Genomic DNA, 27,484 nt, shown 5'->3' with positions numbered 1-27,484 from the left:
GGTTACGGGCCACGAATCTACCGCGGTCCCGTTTGCTGGGCGCATCAGAGTTCTTCCTCAGGAGAATTTCTGGTACGCACTTCCCTAGATGCGGGGCGTGCTGTCTGCTCCTCCTCCCACACTGTTCGGAGCAGCCTTTGGGACTGAGCAGGTTTCCTCCTTATATCCTTCCGCAAAAGACACCACCCCGTCCCCCTGCGTGAGAAGACAGTCCCCGTCTCCTATATTGGATTCCCTTCTCCCCATTAACGTGGACCCCAGCCAAGAGATCCTTAAAGTGAGGCTGACTGGGCTACTTCAGGAGACTTTCTGGCTCAAATTGCCTTCACAAATCTGTCTGTCTTTCAGATGCCCCCAAGCTTCAGGGCCCTGTGGCTGTCTATACCTGGGAGGGGAATCAAGTGAACATCACCTGTGAGGTGTTTGCTTACCCCAGTGCTGTCATCTCCTGGTTCCGGGATGGGCAGCTGCTTCCTAGCTCAAACTACAGCAACATCAAGATCTACAACACTCCATCAGCCAGCTATCTGGAGGTGAGGAGAAGCAGGGAGGGGAGAAGGCAGCCAGGAGGGCTCAGTGCTATCAAAATCATTTATGGTCCTGATGCTGAAGGCGTTAAGCCTTTTGCCAGAGCACCCTATTGGTAGACCAGAAGTTGTGTGGTGTTTCTGGCACGTAAGTGCTAAGAAAATCAGGTAATAGAAGGCGCCCCCCCCTCCTTGCCGTTGACTTTCAGCCCAGCACAGCTCTCCCCTCTGCGGGCGGCCCGGGGAGGGTTAGCACGCGCTTTGTGGCGGCTTCTCTCCCCGGCAAAATGCAGAGTGAAAAGGGATTTCTGATCCGAGCATGAGCCTTCATTCCTTCCACAGGTGACACCAGACTCTGAAAATGACTTTGGGAACTATAACTGCACTGCTGTGAACCGCATTGGCCAGGAGTCCTCAGAGTTCATTCTTGTGCAGGCAGGTGAGCATCCCAGGCAGGGAGATCAGGAAGTGCGTGTGCCACCCTTGAGCTGAGGTGACAGTGACCTTTGCTAGTTTGTGTTGGTGGGGCAGCAGGAGAGCCAGCGTCTGCTTTCCAAGAGACCGTTCATCGATTTTTGCGTTGGGATGGGTTGTAGATAAAAAGATCCTCCGTATCTCTGTCTCCTTGTTTCTGAAGGCTCTCGTTCTTCTCCGCGCTTCCAGTAGACTTTTAACAGAGCTGTGATCTCTGATTTCTGACGGCCATCGCACGTGTGCCTGTGTGTGCACGCCTGCTTCTCGAAATCAGCAGCATACCCCTAACAGTGTACAAACCAGAGACCGCCGAGCGCTCCGTACCAGCCAGAGGCACCTGGTGTCTGACTGCCTGACAGGCTGGGAGGGCCTCGGGTGTCCTCTCGGGGCTGCCAGAGAGAGGGATTTAGGAACGGTCAAGCTGCTGGGCTGCAGGGACAGAGCAGCCTCCGGGATGCTCTCACTGCTCTGCTGTGGTTGAAGAAGGTGCTATAAGTCTCTAGCCCCTGAGAGGAGAGACAAGGTGAAGGTCTCTGCACTGCCTAATTAGCGTTCTTAAAAGGCCTCCTACCAGTCTTCCCCTCCTGAGGGAGCCTCAGGCCGACCATTCTCCTCTCCTTCGTGAGGCCGTGACAAGGGTGTGTTTGATATTCCCAGTTTTCTGTTTTCTTTACCGCTGGAGCTTGTTTCTCGCCGTCTTCTGTATCACTGGTTGTTTCCCCTTCCTCCCCCAGATACTCCGTCCTCTCCTTCCATTGACAGAGTGGAGCCCTATTCCAGTACTGCCCAGGTGGAGTTCGATGAGCCTGAAGCTACCGGCGGGGTGCCCATCCTCAAGTACAAAGCGGAGTGGAGGGCACTGGGCGAGGGGGAATGGCACTCGAGGCTGTACGATGCCGAGGAAGGTAGGGTGATAAAACAAGACGTTACCACCCCCACCTGTGTCTCAAAGCCGGAGCGGAGCGTTCCAGAGCTTTGCAGTTTCAGCTCCTATATTAAGGCTCCAGGCAAGTTCTTAAAAGTTGCCTTTGCAGCGACACTGTGAATTCCCAGCTGGACACGAGGGCTCTGCTGCGCTGGTAGCTCCCGGTGTGTGACAGGGCACCAGCCTTCTCCGCCTGTAGCGTGCGTGTTGCAGCACTGTACGTCCCTGTGTCCCTTGCTCGCACCAGCCTGTCTGAACAAGGTGAAGAGCCCCGTGCCCAGCATGGAATGAGGCTGGCTGGCGGTGCCGTGCATCCTGCAGCATCAAGCCTTGTCTGTCAGCCCCTTCAGGTCCCCTTCCCTGTCCCTTGGAACACAAATCCTCCCATTCCAGAAGCAAGTCTAACTGCCGTTACACCCTGTCTTGTTAGAGCAACCTGTAGGAATACACACTGCTTAAAATGCCTCCTGAAGTCCAGTAAACAAAAGAAATTTTGATTCAGGAGAACTGTGAAGAACAGAGTTCTGTTTCAGAGCTGACTCTTCCACCGCCAGTCCTGGCTGGAGCCGGGATGATTATTCTAGGTCCCCATTGGAGTGAGGTGGTCTTAGCTAGAGCCAGGTTTATTTTTCTCATTTCTCCTTTCGTGTCTGTGCAGGAAAACGAGTGCTTCTTTCTGTCTTCATGTCATGATGACCCCACAGCCGTTTCTTTCCATGTCTTACGTAGTGTCTGACCTCCTTAGAGATTGTTAAAGGAGAGAGATGGGTTTTGCTCCTGCTAAGGGCTTTGCTTTCGGTTGAGTCGTGCAGCCCAACAGATGAGCAGCCCTGGGTGGTACGTCTACTACAGCCAGAGCCCCACACGACAGTGGTCTTGAAGAGCTTTGTTCAGGAGGCTCCTTGGCACAGGCCGAGGGCTGATGGCCTCTGGTGTGGAGCAGGAACTCCATCCCCTTGAGAGAGGCTGTGCCAGCGCACCCCTCGGCAGCTGGCTGACACCCCGCTGCCAGCTCTGACCTCTCTCTTGGTCCGCACTGTTTGCGCGAGGCTGGGCCCAGGAGAGCGCTCTGTTACGTGGGGTGGGTGGCACAAGTATGTGATAGAAACACGGCATTTACTGGTGACCTAAAGCCTGAGCCTGTCTTTGCTTTTCCTCCCTTGTCTCTGCAACAGCAAATGTGGAGGGCATGATCACTATCACTGGCCTGAAACCTGAAACAACCTACTCTGTGAGACTGTCTGCGGTCAATGGCAAGGGCGTGGGTGAGATCAGCCTGCCATCCGACTTCAAGACACAACCAGTTCGTAAGTAAAACTGTATCCTCCCTCTGCCTCTCTGGCTCTCTTTCCTTGCATCTTTCCAGGGAATCTCTGCCATGCATGGATGACACCTTCTTCTCTTGCAGACCTTGCTGCACCCTTTGTTTTTGTTGTGCTTTTTGATCGTAGTGAATTTCATCACTAATTAAAAATCTTCTTTGAAGGTAGGAGGCAGAGGAACTATTTCATTTGCGCTAGTTAGTGCCCTGCGTTACTAGTATAAACTCTGTATTGTCGAAGGGAAGGGGCCATGCTGTGGAGAGTTTCAGTAAGAAAAGCAGTGAGCTGAGAAGGGCATCGGTCATAGAGGGTGTAATGCCATCGTTGCAAGGCAGGGTTTTTGCAAATCAGAAATTAAGAGGTTCAGCACAGGACTGGCCATGAGCTGTGGAAGGGGGGTTGCTCTGCAAATCACCCCCTTAAGATGCCCCTGCAGCACGTAAGGTGACTTCCACAGCCTCTTGTCCACTTTACTTGGGTAATCTTCCACTCCGATGGCAGGATGCTCTGCTCTGGACCAACGCTTTCCCCCCCGTTTCAACCAGGATCAAAAGAGGCAAGAATTAAAAGCGAGGGAGTTATTCAAGGCAGGAAGGAGAGAAAGAGGGGAACAAAAGCACAGAGTGGGTAGGGGAGATGTGACAAAAGCAGGCAGGGGAGAGGTGGTCTCTTACCCTTGTACACAGCCTCATCCAAGTATTGGTATCTATTGAACTGCCCGCAGCCCCGGGGGCTGCTCTTTCCCCTTCTCCTTGCATTTACACCTGCAGCCCGTTCCTCCCACCATCGCACCCGTACTGGTGTACCTGTTTTGTAGCTCTTCGGAAACCACTGTGCGGGACGTCCCGAATTCAGAGCCAGCAATACCCTAGCGCGTGCCTGTGCATGCTTTGAGGTGCTGTGAGCTGTGCATGGTCGTGATTTTTGTGCCTCGTCAGGACTGCTGAGCACACGGGGCAGTAAACGTGCCGTGTTGTGCGGGAATCCCAGCCCTGTGCAGTACGCCAGCCCTCACAACCCATGTCCAGCGTGACCTATCCCACTCCCTAGGGTTGGATTTCAGGCAGCTGGTGGTATTTTGATTTTCCAGCTCCATGTTCTCTAGCTCCCCTTCTCACCTCTTCTACATGTTATTTTTTTTTTTTGTGCGTCTATCTCTGTATTTTCTTTTTGTCTGTGTTCCATCCATGGAAAAACTGCAGGCATCCCTCACTCACGTAAGTGCCTCTCTGCATTTCTTTCACTCTCTTTTTACATTTCTAGAGTCTTCCTCTAACATACATAACATTAGCTTTTAATCTAGCACCTTTTTCCTCTCAGGCTCTCTAGAAATGAACTGGTACTGTCCATTTCCTAACAAGACTGACACTAGAATAGTCACCCTACGATGGGTAATGCTGCTTTGTTTAGAACAGAATTAAGGGTTAACATCTTTGTATTTATTGTAAAGCATGCAATTCAAATATTTAACTTCGTGGTTGTCTAATAATAGCTTGCTGACTACAGAGTGGAGTAATGGAAGGCTTTGTGTTTATGAATGGCTTAAAAAATTCTCAAATTTTAATGAAATAGAGATAATTCAGGGGAAAAAAAAAAGGAAAACAGGAGAAAGTTTTAGCTAAACTGCAGGTCTGGTTCAGACCAATTAAGAGCCAACCAAAAACTTCAGAATTTTGAAATAATTTCACAATTTTGGAAGCAAAAACTTTAAGAAAAAAGTCATGGGTTTGGCCACTTTTTACCATTAGTAGTCTGTGGACAGTCTTCCAGCACTTGTGTAGGCTGTATACACAAATAAGTAAGTGACCCTCATACTAAATAAAAAATGCATGTTTCCCCCTTCCCAATGTAAAAATGAGTTAGAGAGATGTGCTGGGTGTGTTTAATTGTCAGTTGGGTTCAGCGAAACATTGTATGCTCCACAGCTTTGTGCATTTCACATCAGAGTTAATCAACGGCAGCTAAAAGAAACCTCTTTATCTAAGTGAGCATTATTCTGTTTATTAAAGTATGTGTCCTTGTGGTGAACTCTTGTTATTCCCAAGACTGCATGGGCAAGCTTTATGAAGCTGCTGTCACATCCTTTGAGATTTTTGAAGCTGAAGTAAAAAAAGGAAAGTGTGGGTTTTGTTTGGTTGTGGTTTTTTGTTTTGTCGGTTTTTGTTTTTTTTTATGAAAGCTTGGACTTAGTGGATCACTAACAGGGTGAGTGAATCAATAGTCGAAGTGGGTGGAGGAATGGACAGATGGATAGACGGAATTGCAAATTGCAGCAGTTACAAAGAGTCAGCCAGGAGACATGATTCCAGAACATAGGTGCAGTCTGTTGCCTAAAATTGTTTGGAGCCTGTTAATTTCAGTAGAATTAATATATCCCTTACATCAAGTTGATTGTGGTTAGTATTGTAACTATCAGGCAAATAATTTGGTGGGCCCAAACTGGATGTGGTCAGCAATACACAAGGGAGATAAGGGCTTAGGTATTCAGTCTCTGTGCAGATCAGTACCACAGGAAAAGGGAAAAGATCCAATTAAGAAGAGAGGAAAAAAGAACATTAAAAGCTTTGTTTCAGCCACATCGACAGATCTGTCTGCCAAGCCTCATGTTCATCACTTGGGGACAGGTACGTGGCTTTGAAGAACGTTAAAACATGCTTCTAGTAGAGTTTTTTTTTGCTTTTATTTTTTTTTTTTTTTTTTTTTTTGATGTGGCAATTAGCTATCCATCAGTCTGTAGTCCTTAACTCTGCTTCCTTGTAGGGTAAGTTCCAGTTCTTTTTCTCTTCTTTGTGGGCTGTAATATTTTTTCCATTTGCAAATTAAATTCTGCTGATGCTCCTTCAAGCACATTTCTGCCTTGCAGCTGTGGTCCTTCTGAGCATTCGGTTCTCTCATTCTTTCTCTGCTCTCTGGGGTTCTCGAAGCCTGTCTGAGATCATGAACTTGGTTGCAACAATGGTGAAGAGATTGTTGGCACGACAGAAATGCCTTTTTTCATCTGTGCTGGAATCCCAGTCTCACAATATTACCTGTTTGTGGGCAAAGTCAAAATCAGGAAGAAGCTGTGTGTCCCCTAATCTGGTGTGATTTGAAGATCACAGAAATGTTTCAGAAATTTTACAGGAAAGAATATAAAATCTGTGTTTGGATACCAGCCAAGGCTGCATTTTCAAACTAACCGAAGCAACTAGTTTTCCTTGCCCGATTATTTAAAGTTTCTAATTGAACGTGAAAACGGACACCATTGTTAATGCCTGCTGGGATGTCTGTAGTTATTTTGGTTATTATTTTTTTTCCCTCAATAAGCAAACAGTACTTTCTTTCTTGTTGGAGGCACATGAAGGCCCAAGTAATTAGTGAGAATGATGTAGTATACTAGCACAGATGAAAATTGTGGGGTTGGGAGGATATCTGTCTAACTCGACCTGAGTTTGTATTTTCATCCCAACAATTTGCTGGTTTTCTGCATTTCCTTTTCCTTATAAATCTGAAGACGAACAAAGGCTGCACACAGACCTTGTGAATGGTTTCTTTTTGAGCCCCAGCTGTTTCCTGCTGTTGATAAACCACGAGAGTGTGTGTGTGTGTGTGTGTGGTGTTTGGTTTTGATATCAAAATATCTTCATGTAAAATAAACAAACAAAAAAAGCCACCGAAAAAACCAAACCAACAGAACAACATGAAAATAATCCCGAAATTCCACCAGGTTCTAAAGTGGCCGTAGGAGTTAGCAATAGCCTTCCCCAAAACAGTAGCCACGCAGGCTGTGTTGTGCTGCCATACACGCAGTGCTGGCCAGCATCTCTGCTGGCCCCAAACGGCACTGGGTTGAACTGGGAACACTGGTGAGCAGTGGTGTGTCTGTGTTACAAGAAAGGTGGTTTAAAGCCAGAACTCACAGTGCATCCAAAACACGGGTCTGGCAAAGTGTGTTTACTCCGCTTGAGCTCCATGTCCAGAAAGGCTTGATCTGACAAAATCTTAGCAATGTGGTTTTTAAGTTTCTATCCTTTGACAGTATTTTACAGGAATCAACTCCCCTCCTCACCTTCCTTTCTCTTTCTTTAGCAAGTACTGCTGCACCCACCTCCTGTTTAGCAGAGAGTGAGTATGGTAGCAGAGGCTGTTGTCTTTGTGCCACTTTGCTCTGCATGCATCTCCTCACCGAGTGTGGTGCAGCCTGCCTAACATCCTTGGGTGCTTTCCTTCTTTTCTGTGTGTGTATATACAGACCTGTTCTTTTTTTAATTTTCTTTTTTCCCCCTGAATGAAAACTGAATCTTCTGGTAGAGCAACTACCGATAAGCGTAAGTTTGATTTCCAGGACGGAGAAGAGCCGCAGGCAGCTCCCAGGTCTGCTGGACTCACGGAAGGAGAGAGATTAAGGAGAGAGATGTAGAGTGAGACCCTGCCGGTGTGAAACCTCGTTGTTGTCACTGGCCTTTGCCATTAAGATTTCTGATCAGTTTGTGTTCCGTTCTTGGGGACATCTCATGGGGTATGCTCAGCTCCTGTGGTGCGAAGCTGAATTTCCTGAAATCCACTTAGCACAGCAAATAAAAAGTTTGGTTTCTCAGCTAAATAGAGCAGAAGATGCTGAAGTGATCAGCAGGGAATGGCTTGTGCTTCCCTAAGCCTGTTACTGAGACACGTTCTGGAGCTGTGGAAGAAAACTCATTTCTTTATACCCAGTTTCATCTTTTTTTTTTTTTTTTTTTCAATCTGCATAATCAGACTTAGGCTGCAAATTGTGTGAGGGCCTGTCCTGTTCCCCCCTCACACCAGCAGCACAGATACCACCGTGGGAGGAAAAGGAATTCATAGAAGCATAGAACATCTCAAGTTGGAAGGGACCCATAAGGTTCATCACGTCCAGCTCCCTGCTCCTCGCAGGACCACCTAAAACTAAACCATGACTAAGAGCATCATCCAGATGCTCCTTGAGCTCTGCCAGGCTTGGTGCTGTGAACACCCCCCTGGGGAGCCTGCTCCCGTGACCAACCACCCTTTTGGTAACAAACCTTTTCCTAACGTCCAGTCTGAGCTTCCCCTGATGCAGCTTCATTCCATTTCCTTGTGTCCTCTCACCGGTCACCAGAGGGAGGAGATCAGCACCTCCCCTGCCGCTGCCCGCTGTGAGGAGGTTCTAGGCTGTGGTGGAGGCATCCCTCAGCCTTCTGCAAGCTGAACAAGTCAAGTGTTCGCTTGTGTTTGCTCAGCCGCTCCTTGCAAGTCTTGCTCTGGGGAGCTTTCATCATCTTGGTCACCCTCCTCTAGACACTCCAACCCAACCCCCAGATCTCTTGCTGCGGGGCTGCTCTCCAGCTTCTCGGGGTGCCCCATGTACCCCTCTCTGTAGCTGTAGTTCTCTGCCTGATCATAAAGACATGACAGTGACAATTCTTCTGTTTTTCAAGATGTTCTGTAGAATAGTAGAGAAATCCCTCGCGGCTTGTCTCCCATGCTGCATTCTTCCCATGGCTTTTGGAAGGAGGGACAGCATCTTTCTTCTTCTGTCCTGGTAATCCTTCTAGTCAGTGCTGGTACGGGCTGCCTTTGCTCCTGGGAGCGGGGTGCTTAGCAGGATTCCCAAGGGATTTTCAGTCAGCTTCTCTTCAGACTGCCTTCTTTCTCAGGAGTGCTCACACCTTGTTGGGCTGTTACATTTTTATTATTTTTTTTTACCTCCTCTGCCTTACCCTGGCCCTAGTGCATGGAGGTGAGAGAGAACAGAGTGGTGTACCCAGAGGGTAGGTTCCCGGTGTACCCAGAGGGTAGGTTCCCAGTGTACCCAGAGGGTAGGTTCTCATTCATTAGTCCTTGCTCCTTTGTCTTCTGTCATTGGGCAAAAGCTAGCGATGGGGAGCTGTTCTGGAGGGCACCCCAGGAATTCTGTCACTTAATGGACCGGCAACATGTGAACTGAGGTTGCTGTTTGGCCCCAAAGCTGGCAAAAATGCTGCAGCTGTCTCTGATACTGGATTCAGAGCTTCAAAACTCCGGGGGATGAGCACAGGCAGCTGCAGGTTGCCGCCGGAGCCGTGTGGTGCCGATGGGCTCCCTGGCACCGGCAGGGACCTGCAGCTGGCGGCACAGCAATCCCTGCGGAGGGGCTTGGGAGGCGGCAGCGCAGTGTTGGCAGCCTCTTCAGGTAACACACATCTGCCGTAAGGATTCGGTATTATTCCCACTCTCTTCTCGTTAGACCTCCTGTCTCTCCTTTCTGTCTCCTCTGCCTCTTATAACTTATTTTCACAGTATGCTTCACCTTTACATGTCCTATCCATCCTTCGTGTTTCCATAGCAACTCAGCCTCTCGCTGAATCCGAAAGCTCGGAGCCACCAAGTGAGTAGAGGGGAACTGCTCCCCTTTGGTCCGGAGTGCTGTTTGTTATGCTGTAGCCCGTCTATCGAGGGAATTAAAGCTCTGTACTGCATTATTTTGGTGCCTGTTAACCAACAATCTGGCATTAATGCATTGTGTGAGCATGTAGCTGTTAAGAACCCAGCATGGTACCACTCTTCCTCCTCTCCCTGTTGTCCTGCCAAGCATGCAGTAACAAATAAAATACAAGATTTAGAAGAAACACGGAGGGGGAGAAAGAAGGAAGAAAAAAAAAAAAAGAAATTTAAATGGTCACTTCCAAAATGAATGTTTCCCTTTCACATTTTCCATTAGTGATTTTAGTGTTAAAGCTGCCTTTGCAAAAGGGGTGTGGACTAAATCTTATTGCTGCCCTGCCTTGCTCCATTTTCTGTGAATTTAGGGAGAGGCACTTGATACTACAACTGCAGGAGGTGGAATATCTTACAGGAGAGAGGACTGTGGGGAGGGGGAGCGTTGCCCCATCCTCCACTGCTGCCCTGCCTGCATTAAAAGGGTCTTAAGGCTTCACAAGAAGTCCTTGGGAATTGGAGTCAGGTTCCCTCCGTTCCGTCTCAGCACCTTGTTGGCTGGATGGCCGTTGCTGGCGAGGCTGGGTCAGGTACGCGGGTGCTTCCATCCACGCTGGATCCGAGTAGTCTGAGGAAAACCAGCTAAACCTTGTGTTAGTTCTTTTGTACGTAAAAAACCCACAACGTTTTGCAGTGTCGGTTTTAGACTAGCTGTTAATCCAGTGACACACTTTCCTGATAGTGAGTGGGTGTATCAAATGTGTGACTTTGATCCCTGCTTGTAGAATTATCGCCAATCACATACCGATAAGAAAGCCAAGCAGACGTTGCAACACAGTCCTGTAAAACAAAAGAAAAACACTTAAGGAAGATACAGGTTTATGTGGCGCATATGTGTGTTTTGAGCAACTAATCGTTTCTAGGAAGCGAAACACTTTTCTTTTGATTTACAATAATAAAATGTATGTGTTTCTGTGAACATGGTCTTTATAAGTAAAGACCTGTGTGTTTACCTGTAGTGTGTTAGAAATGGTTCATCGCTTCTAAATGGAAAATACTAAAAGCACGAAGTGTGTGATTATTTTGTGGCTTGGGATGGAGGGAGAGGATAATACGGTTAGTCTTAGAACTATCAAAGGAATTTAAAAAAAAAAATAAATTATTACTGCATTTATGACTGGCACATTCCATGGTCTTGCATGTCGCATGAAATGTCTTTTTATCTGCTAGTGACCACAACGAACGCTTTCCTTCCTGCAGAGGTTTTCACATACACAACATGCCAAACGGTAACTCCTGGCGCATCTGAAGTGGTGCTGACTCTGCTGCTGAAGGGAACTTTCAATTCAAATCAGATTTGGAGGGTGGGGTGGAGAGGGTGAAGGGTGGGGGAAAGGTGGCAACCAGCTGGTCTGCTAATGATCTTTTATTTTATTTCTTAGGAGGCAGAGACTCCATTGTGGCTGTTCATATGCAGGGCTAGGAGATAGCCTTGCTTGTGAGGGAAAATGTTGTGATAATGTTTTTCAGAGCATTCTTGGCTCCAGAAAAAGAATGGGTCTTTCTACCCAGAAAAGATAACTAGATCTAGTTCATGATAAACATTTTCCACCCTTTTTTGTTTGGTTGGGGTGCGCGCGCGTGTGTGTGTGTTGTGGGCATATTTAGGTTTTTTTAAGGGTAAAAGTTTGGATTTTCAACGACATTCAAGTTCAGGCTCCGAAGGGAAGCAGTTCTGACCTCTCGCTGCCTCGTTGTTGTTTGTGTACACAGTGAATTTGTGCAAAGAGCGGACACATTTGTTTTGTATGCCGAGTTGTTGTGCAGCGTATGGATATTCTGTAGGTACAACAGCATAAAAGAGCATCAGCACAAGGCAGGTGCTCTTATAACTTTGCATCATTTAATTATTGATGCTGCTGCTGAATGATCTTGTGTCTTACCCTAACTGAACCTCAGTGGTTAATGAGTGAAACCAAGAGTAATTAGAAATTGAGAGCTGCTCTGCAGCATCATGAAGTCAGGAAAGCAAACAATGGGTCTGATTGAAGCCTAATGAAGCTGAAGAGAGTTTCTTCACTGACTTTAGCGAGTTTTTGTCTTTATGTGATCAGTAACATATGGGAGATTGTCTATAGTCATGTAAGAGGTTTAGGAACATGTATCTCCTTTTGACTTAATCCACTTAGGTTGCTCAGATAAATAGGTCTGTATCAGTGGCAGTAATGAAGTTTTTCTTGCAGCTCTCTCCGCTGTGGAATCTCTTCTGCATAGCAATATTTGATGTCACTTGCAAAAAGCGGGGTTTTTTTCAGCTGAGGTACTAATTCAGGTCCTTCTCCTATCCAGTCTCCTGGTTTTCCAAAATCTATAGGAATTTTTGTCATATTGACTAGATACTGGCCAAGAGATTCAAAAGTTGCAGGATGAGGGAGGTGAAGAAACTGAGCAAGAGACATGCAAGTGGGAAGCCAAGTGCTGGTTTGGTTTTTTTTCTGTAAAATCTTGCAGAGTGCATCCAGTCTATTCAAAATAGGTGGCAGTCATGGGGAAAAGGTCACATGGGCATTCCAAGGAGCTGGCGCCTCCTTTTGCTTTGGAATTTCTTTCCCCAAGAAGCGGGTCTGGCCACCCAGTATTTGTTATAATAAGACATGTGGGGAGGGGAGCCTATTTACATAAAAAGTGAAAGTTTGGTAGCCGCTGTTCATGAAATTCATTTGTCTTTCACACCCCTTTTCTTTTTCCTTTCCCTTTCACTCCTTCCAGAGTTACCAGCAGTAAGATGTGTATATTCTCTGCCACTGCCTGTGTCCAACCAGACCCCAAGAGCTAGCATTGCAGTGCCTAGGGCAAACCGTGCTCAGGTCCCTGTCTCCAAAGGAATTTACTGTTCAGAGACAACTCTAACGTAAGATCTAGCTAGCTATGGAGTTAGGGAGAAGCATTTTCACTGAACAGACAAAACTGCATCTCTCCTTTGCGTTTAAAAAATACGGTCTGCAAGTAAGCTGGTCAATGGTCCATATCTTCCTTAACAAGCCCTGACAGTAACAGTAGCTATAAAAGAAATTTTATCAGGTTCCTTGGTCCAGTTGTCCTGAGAGAGACCGAGCTGGCCGTGAAAGCCCTTGTGTTTTCAGATCCATCCAAGTACTGCCTGTGAACAGAAGCTGCATGTACCAGGGCTGCCTCCCTCCTGTCAGCCCCAAGGAACCACTCGTCTGGCCACCTGACTTCTACCCATGGCAACAGGATGAAATTCAAGGTTTTAAGCTACAGACAGTATTTCCAAATGTCTTCTGTGTCTCGGAAGCCTCATCCAAAGTAGCTTTTGGGTATATTTATATGGCTAATTTTGCCCTTGATCTTTGACTAAAACTTTCTCTCAGGAGCAAGCGGTCCGAAAGGCAACTTCTCTTGCCTGTTTTTAAGTCTCATGTTATATTAAGCTTACTGGGTATTTGGCAGTCTGTTTCCTCATGAGCAGAAGACACTGAATGCCTTTCCAGGCATTCTCACAGTACCTCTTAAACTTCCCTCCTTCCTTATACACCTGCCTAGAGTTCCATGAGTCTGTTTGTAACTAGAGCCAGTGGGTTGAAAGCTTAGGCGTAACAAAGCGATTTTACATTTTGTACCATCAGTTCTTTCCTCAGTAATGGTATGTCCTTAATCTTGCCAGATACAAGCACCCAAAAGATTTAAGGGTTTAATCTCTTTACATCAAATTAACAGGGAAGTACCAGAGCCCTGTGAAGTAGCCTCATTAAGATGAGACAGAGGAATGATCATGAAAAATGCAAGTTATAAAGTAGATAGTAATTTATAAAAGGAAGCAGAGCATGGAGTTAGTGGTGTCCTCCAGTCCTACAACTGATTTTTTTTTTATTTTTATTTTTCATTCCCCTGTCATACAGCCTGCATACTTTTTCATCTCTTTCAGCAGTAGCTGTCTTCCTTGTGCCATCTTTGTAATTAATTTCCGGCGCAGAGCACTTCATCCCTCTCCTCGTTGACAGAAAAAAAAACCCTTGCACACATGAAATCATCAGCGTAATTCATTGTATGTGACTCATGCCATTCCTTGAATCTTCAGGCTGAATGTGTTGGACGGAGCTTGTGCACCCTGAGTGAGAACTGTCAGTCTGACCAAATTCTGCTTGCAGCTCTTTGATCGAAAGCTCTGTCCTCGGAAATGTATACGGATAGTAGATATTTCTCTTTTCCAGCTGTTATTGTTGTTGATATTTAGGAAGACATGTGTTTCTGCAGAGGGGAGAACGCATCAGTACGAAATGCCAAGGTTTGTCTTCACTGAACCGTGTGGGCTCTGATTTTGACCGTTTCCCCTCTGCTGCCTGGACTGTTTCTGAATAACCATGTGTCTTCCCTTTTTCTTTCCAACAGTCTTGTGGACTCCTTCAGCTGTCCCAGCTCTGGCGCACACCCTGCAATAATTTTTGTTTCTTCTTTGACTTGGTATTAATAAGCAGTGATGCGGCTGTGCCTAACACTCCGCCAGGGCTTTCCCTGGTTTAATACTCTTTGTATTTCCAGGCGGTTTTACTGTCTCCCCAGTGTTTCTGATATATACTGGCTAATTTAATTTTGTTTCTGTTTGATTTAGTCTGTAATTCTGTTGTTGATTTTTTTCCCTTGCCCATTGTTTACATCAGTTTTTTAATTTTTTTGTATTTTTCATGTGACCTCCTCCACTTTCCTTTCAACCAATCATGTGCGTGCGTATCATGTGACTTTGTCATGTGGCTTGCATGGTGCTGATGATGTCGTCCACGCTGGGGAACAGAAGGTAAAATACTTTGTTCTGATTGGTTGCCTAGATTTGGGGTGAGGATGCCCCTCTGGTCGCTGGCCAGGGGTCTCCAAATTCCATCACTCCAAAACCCCTCTGCCAGCCTTTTGGAGAATCGCTCACCGCTGTCTGCGTCTGAAGAGCTCAGCTTCAGCCTTCCGTACTGAATTGGAAAAAACTTGGGGAAAAAAACCCACCAAACGAAACCCAAGACAAAACCCACGCGGCTCAGTCATTTGCTTCTTTCACTGGCAGCGTCCCACAGCAGCGTCCTGGTGAGGTTCTGTCCTCTCCCTGGCATGAACACCAAGTGGCCACAACCCTTTGCCCTTCAGGCAGCTGTTTGGTGGGAGACTGTGGGTAAGATGCGCAGAAAATGCGCACACCCGATCTCCTCTCGCTTTAGCAGCATTTTGACCCTACGCAGTATGTATATATATATATACACACAGTGTATTTATATATAGATAGACACAAACATTCACACTGTACATATTTCGTAGCTTATCAAAAGGATCCAAAATTCCCTCTCTCTGAAATTTAGTTATTGGTAAGCGTGCCACATTACGATTTAAGAAAGAATTAATTTTTTATCACGAGTAAAACTTTAACTTAGCTAGAGTGGGAACTGTCTTTTTATGAAGTGGCATATTTAGGCGCACACAGAGGACGTGACGGGAGCTAGACTTTGCACAATTTGCATCAGAAGCACCGTGGCACCTTTCTTGCCAGCGCACCTCATCCCTCCCGCACAGGGTCTCAGAGCCTGGCAAGGGATTTAATCTGAACTCATTTACCAGCAACAGCTACGGTAGCTGGTGATCTCCATGAAATCAAGAAGAAAATGACTGACCCTTGTGGCTTGTGGAGATGGAATCAGTCTCCAAGAAAAGTGTGTGGTAGTGAAAGCAGTTTCTCCAACACTGTGATTTTTACAGCTTCACTTAATACACTGTGCATAATCTAAAGGGGTGGGGGGGGGAGGGAAACTCCTGCTTTTCTGCTTCCTCAACTAAACAAATAATTTTGAAAACCTGGAAGCAATTGGCTTTTTTCAAGCTATGATTTCTGAAAGCACCTTATTGTCTTGGACCACCATCAGGAAAGGATTTAGGCTGGGGTTTGCCAGGAAAACAAAACTAACACCAGTAACCTTCCCACGTGACTGCATGCATAGAAGCAGCCCCTCTTCCCCTAGTCTCTTCCCTCTCTGGTCAAAATCCAGGAGGATTGGAGACTTGGTTGTCTCGTTTTTGCATGTTCTTCTGGTTTTGTTCCTTATTTTTGATTGTCGATGTTTGCTTCTCTTGTGTGCATTCTGAAGACTCCCTACCTATTCTTTCTCACCCGTGTATATTTACCACTCGTGGAGATTTTCCATAGGTATGGCTGATGTTCGTTTCAAATTGTGACACTGTAAGTCACAATCTCGTCCTATTTACATGATGGTCAAAGATTGCAGAAATCAGCTGCTTCCTCGTTCATGTGTTGCAGATATCACCGCAGATTTCGGTTGGATTCTCTAAGCACAGCAAGGATGCAGGATCTTTCCTTAGAGCCAGCTAGGCGAGGATTTAATCTCGTGGTCTATTACATAGTAACCGATTTGAGCTGCTTTTCAAAGGTGGGCAGGAGGAACACACTTGGTGGGAGTGGAGAAGAGATGTGAGGAAAGGTCTCTGTCAGTGATGCTGCTGTCACTTCTGGGGTCCAGCGCACACACTCAGTGCCCAGTGACTGGGGAAAAGTTTGTGCTGCTTTTTCATATTCTCTTCTCTCCCCATCTCGAGTTTTCACTACAGCTGCATCCAGCCCTGGTGCTTGTGGCACTCCCTGAAAACCAGATAATTAAAAACAGTTAGCTGCTTCTGAAATCCAGCTACATCAGACTCATATTAGATCAAGGAAGCACTTGAATTTAAATTAAACAACAGTGAAAGGATTCCAGGAAACATTTATTGCTTCCCTGCAGCAGGAGATTATTGGTGCTAATGGCTTAGCAGGAGTGGATAAAAAATAATTTGAAAATGTAATGGCTCAGAGCACTGTCCTTGGCTACCCTCACATCACATGCAGGAGCTAACAAGTTGGGATTTGGGCTTCAGGAACCTGCAGAACTGTCTCTCGTTTCAAGTATAGTTGGTCAGGTTCATTGTGAGTTAAATCTGAAGCCCAAAGAAATGGGTCTCTGAGCTTAACGCTGGATTGCCAGTGATGTGTACCCCGAGAGCACAGTGCCGTAATAAGTAACGCTTCACGTCGTGTGTGTACTGCCCTGTGTTCTTATCAGAGCAAAGCGCTGGCTTCTTCCTTTCTTAAAGTTACAGGCTTGGCTGCTGGAGAAGAAAGACCATGCAGTAACGCTCAGGTGACTCCTGGGACCTGCACTGTAATCCAGTACAGCGCAGCAGCTGGGCAGCCCTCGTGGGAAGCAGCAAAACGATTGTGCTGCTGCTTAGAAAGGGAAGAGCTGCAATGCTGGAGCCACCTAGTCCCAGTGCCTTGTGTTTTGCACTGGCCAGCGAGATGTTTCTGGCCTAAAATCTGATATTAGGCAAACCAATGCAGCAGGAGTCTTTCCTGATGTCATCATTTTTCTTGAGAATCCAGCCATAAGTAATGTGGCGAGGGATCTGGGCAGACGAGTGGTGAAGAGCTTGAGTGGTTGTTATTTTTTCATGCAGCTCTCTGTGGTTGTAAAGATAAAAAAAAGAAGAGTTAATGGAAAGAAAAAGTAAGTTCCCAGAGCCACAGAAGATGTGAGAGCAGAAGCAGACCTAGTTTCCTAAAAGGCACTGAGAGATTGAAGGCTGTCTAATTCACAGCTCATCATTTCTGGGCAGTGGTGCCTTTGGAAGAGCCAATACAGAGCAGATGAAGTGCCTTTCAAAATACAGGGCTTCCTGGGCACTCCATTCCGTTCCAGAGAAGGCTTGCTCAGAAGTAGTTTAAATGGCAAGCAGCAGGCCGTGTGCTGTGCACATCTATTAGCTTTTATCCAAAGTAAGGCACCTATTTGATTTGCTTTTCTCCATTGCTGAAGGGTGTCCTATGGGTGAGGTTTAAATCGGTGGAAGTGGTCGATTCTATTGATGTCGGGTGGCTGAAACCTGTGAACTAGCTCTTCGAGCAAAATCCATCCCATTTCTCAAGGAGAGTAAAGCGCACACAGTCCTGGAAATCTAAATTACTTGTCTTCTGCCCTACAGGGGCCTCCGCTGGCAGCAGCTGATGCTCTCGCTGCTGGGCTGGATGAGGTGCCACCTGGCTCAGGCATGATCGCTCGTGTTGTTGCACTGTAGAGTGAAAGCACAAGATCCTGCATCCCTCCTTCTGCAGCAGAGTGAATTCTGAGCAGATAGGTGTCTGTAAAATGGTTGCACAGCAGAGCTCTGGCATGCTTGGAGCTGCCTGCTCTCAGCAAGCCAAGCAGCAGCATCACAAGGCGTGTTCCTTAGGGACCCCACGTTTTATGGGTGGAATAGGCAGATTTCTGCAATACGTCCAGTCATCTCTGTAAATGGGAGACCCCAGGCATGTAGCACACCTTTGTAATGCACTTTTGCTTTTCAGCCCCCATCCTGTAGGGAGGATGCATGTTCTGTGAGCATGAGTTTCTACTCTAACCTCCTGACGGCAACCTTTTCTCTTCAGCTACTGACATTATGACTCCTTAGAGGGATGCTGATTCTGCTGGACTAAACTTTTCCCACTAAACTTCTTCCTCCTTTGTTTGAAACTACACACTAACCCATTTTTAATTTTACAGCTCTGTATCTGGATTGCATCTGCCTGCTTAAGAGAAATTAAATGCTATGTATTTCTGGAGAGAAAACTGAAGTATTCTTCACCAGGGCTTGCGCTGCTATACCTGTTGGGTCTCAGCCATTGGGAGCGGTCCCTATTCTCTGATCTGGAGAGGATGTTCCTCAGGGCAGGAGTGCATTTAAACTACTGGGGAAGGAAGGAATCGGGAGCTAGGAACTGGGCAATTCAGAGTCAAGCAAAGTTTCAGCAGAGAGGGCAGTTAATCATTGGAATGGCTGTGTATAAGGTACAGCAGCACCTCTGACATTTAAAATATCTCAAGAATGAGCATCTTTCCAAAGGATGTTCCATCAAATTTAGTCTTGGTGCTCAATCACAGGGAGAAAAATTCTAGCCTGTGTTAGATAAGAGTTCAGATACTGTAAGTACAGTGTTCCCTTACCACTTCAGGATCTCTTTACTCATTATTAATTATCTCTCTGAGGTGAGGATGAGAAAGACTACAGAGGAGATGTTGATCTTGCACTGTCTAGTTATCAGTGAAGCCATTCATCAAGTCCACCAGAAATATGGCAATAGTTAAGCATTGCTGCTCATAAATGTTTCAGCAGTGTCAAGTGTCTCAGTGTCCAGCAAAATAAGTAGCTACGAACACCCCAGCCCCAGCTGTTACTTGGAGCTAGTTTCTTGTGTGAAAAAATGATAAGACATCTATTTCTGGTTTCATTTAATTATCAGTTAGTAGTCATGACACAATTATTGCAGTAATAGCTTCTTCAACTCAAATTGACTCAATAGTCAAAGCCAGTAACCTTTGGAGTGGTATTTTTCTTCTAGGACCGAGGAAAGAAAAACAATGTATGTAATTGCTTGCTTAAACTGGTGTTTTCAATATGCCTAGGTGAGGTACTTCTGCTCACCTAGAACTTGCCTGTTCCCATTTAATTTTCAATCCACAGTGTGCTAATGAATTATGGATGCTGAAAGCCTGTGTAATTCCAGGAGAAACGTGGGCTGGGAAGGGCTTTTCAAATACACAGCCTCCTTTAGTTGGCACTAAAGATAAAAATTTGTCTCTACAGTAGATGGCAAATGTGGTCAGCAGTTAAACACAAAATTCTCTTGCCTTTTCTCAAGACCCGAGTGGCCCTGTACTGTGTGAACCAGGAGGAGTCCAGAGGAGCGCGTGGCACCTCTTGTGCCATGAACAGGCAGAACTGCTGCCATGTGCTGCCTGCCTCAAGCCGCAGCGAGAGCTCCCTGCAGGGGCAGCTGCCTGGTCACCTTGAGAGCGCTAGTGCTGTATTTCCAGGGTACAGTCACTGAGAAACCTGCCACGGGGTGGAACACGGTTCTTGAGTGCCCAGCTGGTTTCGTGGGAGTCTTCTAATGGGGTTAGGCAGAGGCAAGGATTTGGAAAAGAAAAGTGTAACAGGGGAAAAAGGAGCAGTAACTAAGAGAAGTTAGTGTGTTGTGAAACACAAATACGTGTATCTCACATCAAAAAGCGTTGTGTGTCCATGGATTGTGATGACCTTGGAACAGTTGGTATATTAGAGCATGCAAGAAAATCAAACAAATCTTAAATGACTGTTTCAGTCTAGGTCTTGCAGTTTTCTCATTGATGTTTCACCAAAGCAAATGTGCTGGAATTCTTTCTTTGGAGGGAGAGGGGGAAGGGCTTCACATTACTTCTGAAGATCAACTTTGAAAGATATTGGAAGATTAACCTTTCTCTGGCCAGTCAGAAATGCATGTGCTCTCCATTAGTAGCTGACTACAAATCCAGGCAGAACAGATTTAGAATTGAGAATGGTTTTGGGGTTGTAAGAAAGCCTCGTGACTGATGTTATCCTTCAGAGTCGATCTTCATAAAACTACTGGTTTATTACTTCCTTTCACTTTTAGTATAATGCATCAGAACTAAGTACTTTTAAAGGTCTCATGCTAGGCAACAGGCTGAGCTTTTTAAAAGTCACAAACATTACTTCAGTGTCCCGGTTTTGTTCTCATTTGGTTACGTTCAGGCTCTTAGATGGCGAATGGCACCGTTGCAGAGTCTGGGTATAGTTCTCTTTGGGTTGCATCCTGAACTGGATCATCTTGCCGTTGTATTTCAGCACGCTGGTGTGTCGGTGAGCATGTGTTCAGGAAAGCCTACTGTCCAAACCACAAGTGGCACTGCAAGCAGAGACAGAGGTGCTTTAGCAGAGCTGTAGGTCAATCAAGCTGGAACGTTAAAGCATGTGCACAGCATTAGCAAACCTGTGGAAATGTTTGGGGCTGCAAACGTTGGGGAAGTATTTAGATTCAAGGTGCACAGGGAAACACAGGATGTGCATTGTCTGTTGTATTCGTTGTATATAAATTTCCTGTAGTCAGTTCTAAATGAGCTATTCAGCACTCAGACGAATAAATAGAAATACTACTAAAATGCATAAAATGTGCATAACTGTGGGTAAACAGAGGTGGAGGAATTTTTTGCTTTTTAACATTCAACTGCCTTAATTGTTACATAAAATACCTGTAAGAATGAGGACCCTGCAATGAGACCAGCCAGCAGGGTGTAGTTAATCTCAGGAGTTTGCTGGATTTACCAGCTGCAGCTGATTTGTGAGTTTTAACTTGCAAATAGTTGCAGTATTGGTTTTGTTCAGCTCACCCATAAAGCAGCCAGGCAGAACAGCTTCCAGAGGGCAGCAGCTGAAACGGTCAGAAGTTCTGAAGAAGCTTTTAAACCCAGAATTGGTGGCTTAAGCACTTAGACTACATCACGGAGATGCTACTAAAAAAGTCATTAAAACAACCTAGGAAGCTTCAGCAAGATTTCTGATAAATTTTGTCAGGTCCTAATGGCTGACCAGCATTTAAACTCCTGGGACACTTCAGGGCTGTGGAGATACTAGCTGCAGCTCCTGCCTCAGACGAGCGTTGGCACAGGAGAACCGAAGCCTTGCTTGCCTTTGCGTAAAATGGAGCAAAGCGAGCATCCAGGCACCGGCAGAAAGTCAGCAGATTCGGAGCTCTCCTGGTCTATGTCACTTCTGAAAAGAGACCAGGGCTCTTCTATCGCTGCTGTTCTTCTGCTAATTTGATACTTGACGTTGTTGGGGGCAGGAGGTTGGTTGGTCGGTGGGTTTCTTTTTCCGCAAAACCACAGAAACGGGTAACAATGCCTCTTGCACAGTAAATTCTGTCAGAGCACGTTGCAAACAGTTATCGCTGGGTAACACAAAAGCAGAAGGAGGAGGCACACGTCTGCTGAGCGATTTGCTGCAGTACTTCTGAACTGGGAACGTTGGGGGGGTGGAAATACATAATCGGACGATCTGTGGATTTGACTTTTGGTAGGAGAGATGTGATAATAAAGGTGCAAGAGGGAAGTACTGGAGTTGGGGTTGGGGAGCCACCCCCTGCAGATCGTGTCTGCAGGTTATGGAGGAACTGGCCAGAAAAAGCAGTTGTAGAGGCGTGGTGGGAAAGGTGTAGCTGCAAATCGGTGTGACGTGCAGAGGCAAATGACAGCTCAGTTTTCTGCTGATGCCAGGGCTGCAAATTGGGATATGATAGCTTTTTCTTTTAAAAGTGGTTATTACAGGAGAGTGAAGGAGTCTGGTTCTCTCCAGCCTGTATTCATTGTCATTAGTTACACCCGTGCAAGCTGACTGGAAAGCCGTGCTGGTGTGGTTCAGTACCATTTTTTCCACACTCGTCTAAGTGAGCTCACCAGTGAGTCTCGGGTCCAGCAGCTGTAAAACCTGAACAGCATTCAAAGTGCAGACACAGGTCTGTATGACAAGCATAATGTCCCTTTTCAACGATGCTCTTCCTATCTACATTTCACAGGAGCAGCCTGCCCGTTTGCCACGTGCCCTATTTTCCAGTGGTTTCACGTCAGTGTTTTACAAAAAATGCGAGGAGCCAGTTGTTGCTCTAGAATGTTCTTGGAGAAGGGTGGGATCTTTTTCATTCAGCCTCTGACTCCATTCCGGCACACACAAAACCAGTAACTTGTATCAGTGAAAACAAACCACCAAATGCAAGAAATACTTGGGTCTTGCAAATGTTTGTACCCTAGGCACACGGGGGCCTCTGTGGCTGGGTCGGAGTGAGGCTGGTACCCTGGCAGCTGAGCATAACAAAGTGTTTTTCTGTTTCTGATGAGTACTTTTTCCCTAATGTTTTGGTGTTGATTATTTATTTCTTTATTGCAAATAAACATAAATCCACCGTTGTTTCAGGGGAACCCAGCGCGCCCAAACTGGAAGGTCAGATGGGAGAAGACGGAAACTCCATTAAAGTGAATGTTATCAAGCAGGATGATGGTGGCTCCCCAATAAGACATTATCTGATCAAATACAAAGCTGTAAGTACGACCGACACTCAAGCCTGGTTGGTATTTGGCCTGCTTGGTACTGAGGCTTCACCGTGTAGACAGAGAACCCTGACGCTCAGCTCTTGTAGGCAGGCCAGCACGGGAACACGTGCTAAGCAGGGGTGGTGGGAGTGTGTGGGGTGTGAGACATGACGTGCACAGAAGCAACAACAAAGTCTTTGTCTCCTTTTCTTTCCCTTTGACTGTGAAAGGTTATTTCTCGGTGCTGTCTTCCGTAGAATTGTGAGCGTATGGTAATCACAGGGGTGTAGTAGTGTTTCATTTCCTATGCTTCTGAGGTGGGATGGCCAGCAACAGCTTGAATAGCCTGGGGATCAGAGGTTTGTAGTGTAGAGCACTGCCCACCTTCAGACACGTAATCTAATCATAATTCCTGCTGGTCATTGGAACTGCTGTCTTTGGTTGAGTAATGGGGGCTTCGATAACGACTCAGGTTATTGGATAAGACAATCCATGTAGTCAGTATAGACACAGATCAAGTGAGAGGTGCTATTGGAAGCAGTTCCCCTTTAGGCAGAACTTAATCAGCTCTCATTGTAAAATACCCAGGACTGCAAAATGCATGATTCTCAGAGCAAAACATCTAGCCCTAGTCTTGAGAGAGAACATCTATGGGATGAGCAGCTAGTATTGTTGCAAGCTGAACGTGGCCCTTGTTTTGTGCTAGGTGGTTTTTGATGGTTGTTTCCTACAAAAGAACACCCAGTCAGAGAGATTGCCTAGCACATCGCTGAGGGATGGTCAATGAGAATACGAAGCTCTTCCGGGCAGCAGAAAGAATGCCAGAAGTTTTTGAAGCTTATTTTTTCCTTGTTGTCTGCACACTTTTTCTCAGTCTTAATACACCTGGGAGCAGCTCAGCGGTACCAGTGTGTTTGAGCTGAGATACAGAAGCTTTCCAGCTGTTAAGAAAGCAGGACACTTTCTCAGTGGCTGAGGCTGGCAGATGTGGTGCTGAACTAATCCCATATTGCTGTTAGTAAGTTTTCTTTATATGCTACAAATGAACAGTCCTTAGAGTCAAGTCACAGAGCAGACTTTGCACCGTGGCCTAGAAATCCCACGAATATTTGTTACGATCATCTTTTTGTGCATTTTAGGTTACTTAGCCCTTCTTAGAGCGGGGAGAGTCTTTGGAGTGTCAAAAGGACAATCTAGTGTCACAGAACCACAAAATTCCAGCAGAGGTGGAAAAGTGTTAGCTCTCTCCAGTCTCAGAAAACTGCCCAAGACTGTCTCAAAGTACCTTGGCAGCAGGATTTTCAAATTCATCTGGGTGAGATGTACATCCGGATTGCCTGAAACTGAGTAGGAATTATCAAAGCTCCTAGTTGTGTGTGCCTCTTAACATCTCCCCAAAGGGTGCAGAGTAGAAGGGCAGTGGTGAGCTGGGCCAGGCTTGTGTTAAGGGGTAAGTCTCTGTCTCTCAGATGATTTCAGTTCAGCGTGCTGAGACATGAAAGGACACAAAGTGCTGTGCAGGGCAGAGACATAGAGGAGTTGCAGCTTTTCCCCTCTGAAGTGGAGGTGGTCTAGTGATGTGGCAGAGATGAGAGGAAGAACTGATGGGTTTTCTTCAGGTATGGTAACACTGCAGGAAATTATTCTGAGCAGGAAAGAGGCTGCTTCAGTGCCTCTTGTCCTCTCCACGTGGAGCCCACAGCACGCGATGTTTTGCACCCCCCAATTAGCTGAGGAGCGTGTGCTTCTGTAGAAACCTCCCCACTTTCCCCGTTTGTTAGTCAGGCGTTACAGCGTTCTCCAAGCTGGCTACTAATGTGCTGTGTGCTTTGCATCCCTGCCTGTCATCTCGCTGCGCTGCAGAAGCATTCCTCAGAATGGAAACCAGAGATCAGACTCCCGTCTGGCAGTGACCACGTCATGCTCAAGTCCCTGGACTGGAATGCGGAGTATGAGGTTTATGTGATAGCTGAAAACCAGCAAGGGAAGTCCAAACCAGCTCACTATGCTTTCCGAACTTCTGCTCAGCCTACTGTCATCCCAGGTACAGCAGTCATAAGCTTTACCATTGTTTTCTGCTTCCAATTAATGCAACGGTGCTGCATCCTTTAATGTGCCTGAGTAACCCTGACAACTTGCTTGCTTAAAGCCATTATCACAATTGGTTACCCATCCAAAGCTTAGTTTTTGCCGTGTACATACCTGTACTGTAGTCCGTGTTACAGTATGTACAGCATTAGCAGTACACCGTTAGGAATGCTACGTGACAAATCCTTGTCTGACTGTTTACAGGGAATGTTGGCTTTTTGTATCAGGGTAACAGGATTGCTGGGTGAGAAAAACAGTGGATAGAAAACGCTTTCTGAAACCAGAAAGTGGGATTCTCATTTTAAATTAAAGCAAAAGAGACCATTCAGATCTCCGGGGCGATGCTTTTCACAATGCAGATTTCCCTTCCAAATCTGCTTTGGGCTTGCTTACTGCTCATTTGTCCATCCAGCTCAGCCTCTGGAGAAATAAAGGCATAAGGAATTTGCTAGCGGTTGGAAGGGGAAGAGGTTAAAGTCTTTCTCTGAAGGCTTTTTGTGAAATGAAATGGAGACCAAATTAGAGTCATTTTAAAACAGCACTGTTTTAACGTTGGGTAGGTCATCAGGAAAAAGTAAACTAAATTAGCATTAGAATGCTGCTGGAAACTCTCGATTCAGACAGACTGTACTTATTAGTGTGCTTAAAAAGTAAGATAGAAGCACAAACGCTGCAAAAAACAGAGCCTATCAGCTGAGATGCTAGGAATTTTGCAGTTTGCCGGAGGGACAGTAGTAGTGTAGTGCACATGCAAAAAAAAGTGGACGGGGGGGGACCCTCCAAACAAGCAAAATCTCAAGGCTGAAATTGCTGGACTACTGTAAATTAAAGTTCTGATTAGTAAAAGGCAGATGGACAAACTTTGAAGCTGAGCTGTGTCAGGCAAGTTCTCACTGCACAGCCAAGAATTAGGCATGTTCATGCCAGGATTGGTGCTGACGGTCCATATTGAAGGGAGTGATTGGATTTCATTCTGTCTTCTAGTTTGTTAACTCGGTCTCGTGTTTTTCTTCAGAACAACTAGAGAGTTTCCTCCAGTCCTTCCCTTGCGCTGCGATTTTAATCCTTGGTCTGCCCCCGCTGCGCCCACTCCTGTCGGGAGGGAACAGCTGGGATCCTGTGCGGTTTGCATGCCGAAACTCCACCTGATCAGGCCAGATACTGTTCTTAAGCGTACAAATGAGTGACCGAGTCGGCTGGGGCTTGCAAAATGTGCATGGTAGGGAGGATGAGGATAGGGAGGAGGAGGGAAATGGGGCAAAAGAGCAATTGGGATGCGTGTTTGAACAAGGCTGTAGTTTTGGGTGGAAGGACCTTCAGTAACTCATTAAGCAACTTACTCTGATTCTCATTTTCAACAGCTCTAATACTTACTACCCTCACATATTTGAAGGACAACTGTGACTGATGTGGCAGGAGAAAGTAAGGGTAATTTGGCAATTACGTTACATAATTGTGCGTTACGGTCAGTTCAGTGTTGAACAGTCCAGTGCGGTAGGCTGGGAGCAGCAGAAAGTGGTTCCTTTGCACCGTGACGTATCTCCCCAGGGAGGGTTGCAAGTACTGGTGAGGCTTCCTGTGCCTCTACAGCCCTTTGTGTGCAACCATTGCTGCCTTCCTGTGCTGATGTTCTCTTTCAGCCTTTGTTACTCGCCCAATGGGACAACAAAGCTACCTGGGGCAACTGGGATGTCTCACACGGGCGCATTAGCAAATTCTGAGAGTGCTGTTGCCTTTGGAATACGGTGTTCATACTGCCATGTCCCATGGCAATGGGGGGAGCAACAAGCGCAGATGCCACTGAGCCCTTTAAATCCAACAGTAGCGTGGGCAGGAACCCTCTAAAAAATGAGAAAAGGAAATTAAAAAAAAGAGGGGCGGGGAAAAAAAAAGCCCAGGTTGTTATCACAGGTTTATATAATTTCTTTGGCCTCTCTGAAGTTATTCCTCAGTCTGGCATGCAGCGTAGGAGGAATAAGGATTTGGGGCTGATGCTCAAACGTTGCACATGGAAATGTCGGAAGCTCTTTGGGAAGCTGTCTTTTCGGAGTGCAAATTTGCAGCAGGATTGACCCAACAGATGGATGCGGTTGGACCTCAGCAGGGATGTGCTCTGGTTCAGGGGCAGGTAGAGCAGTGACGTGGTTACTGCTGGCTGTGCTGGATTTGTGACTGTGTCTCTAGGGTTTCGGCACTGCGTAGAGGACTTTGTTTCTATTAGGCCTTCCAAGGTGTTTGTTTCCAGACTCTTTGGTTCCCTGAGTTGATCCCTGAACTAATAACATCGGGGAAAATATTTCCAGAGGGCAGGCTAGGTTTTCACGACACGCAGCCCACAGGGCTCTGTGCCAAACTGCAGTAGGTCAGGGGCTCTGTGTTTTGGTTTCCTTAGCATCTCTTGTCGTTTACATGGCTTTTAGCTTTTCCGTTTTGATTTCAAAAGGAGCTACATAGGAGAAGTCAGAGCCAATGCCTCTAATACGGCATTGCTCTGCTTGAAGGTAATAGCTAGGAATTTCCTGCAGACAAAATGTATATTTATTATGTAGTCTTTTGTTGCCGTAATCGGTACGGTGTCCTTAAAGTGGTTGGAAGGATAAGGGTGTCATTTTCAGTAGTAGCAATAATAATAATTGCATTAGAGTAGTGTACAAGCAACTGGAAAGCTAAATGGAAAAGTCAGTCCTGTGTTCCTGAGACCTTGCTTCTCCAGGGTTTTAGTCACCTGGATCTATTTTCCAAGTCCTTGGTACAACAGGTTTTGGGGGAAGGACTTGGACAGGCAGGTGGGTTGTCTGCTACACAAAAGCT

The 27,484-nt window shown here is 46.2% G+C and overlaps 1 protein-coding gene across 11 annotated transcripts in view; it reads left to right on the top strand.

The window, feature by feature from the left end:
• The window catches only part of NCAM1 (neural cell adhesion molecule 1), a 170,587-nt gene that overhangs the window by 116,344 nt on the left and 26,759 nt on the right, over positions 1–27,484 (top strand). For 6 of the 11 annotated variants that reach the window (XM_080366743.1, XM_080366745.1, XM_080366747.1 and 3 more), the window contains 6 exons: positions 349–533; positions 870–966; positions 1,736–1,906; positions 3,102–3,233; positions 22,470–22,594; positions 24,449–24,629. In XM_080366743.1, coding sequence (XP_080222869.1) covers positions 349–533; positions 870–966; positions 1,736–1,906; positions 3,102–3,233; positions 22,470–22,594; positions 24,449–24,629 — 891 coding nt within the window. Of the gene's footprint in view, positions 1–348; positions 534–869; positions 967–1,735; positions 1,907–3,101; positions 3,234–4,450; positions 4,466–22,469; positions 22,595–24,448; positions 24,630–27,484 lie in introns of all 11 variants that reach the window. The other 5 variants (XM_080366742.1, XM_080366739.1, XM_080366744.1 and 2 more) reach the window with 1 other exon arrangement.

Source organism: Falco punctatus (genome assembly GCF_963210335.1).
Source record: "Falco punctatus genome assembly, chromosome: 16".
NCBI lineage: Eukaryota > Metazoa > Chordata > Aves > Falconiformes > Falconidae > Falco > Falco punctatus.
The sequence above is the reverse complement of the archived record's forward strand: the minus strand, read 5'-3'. Positions and strand labels throughout refer to the sequence as shown.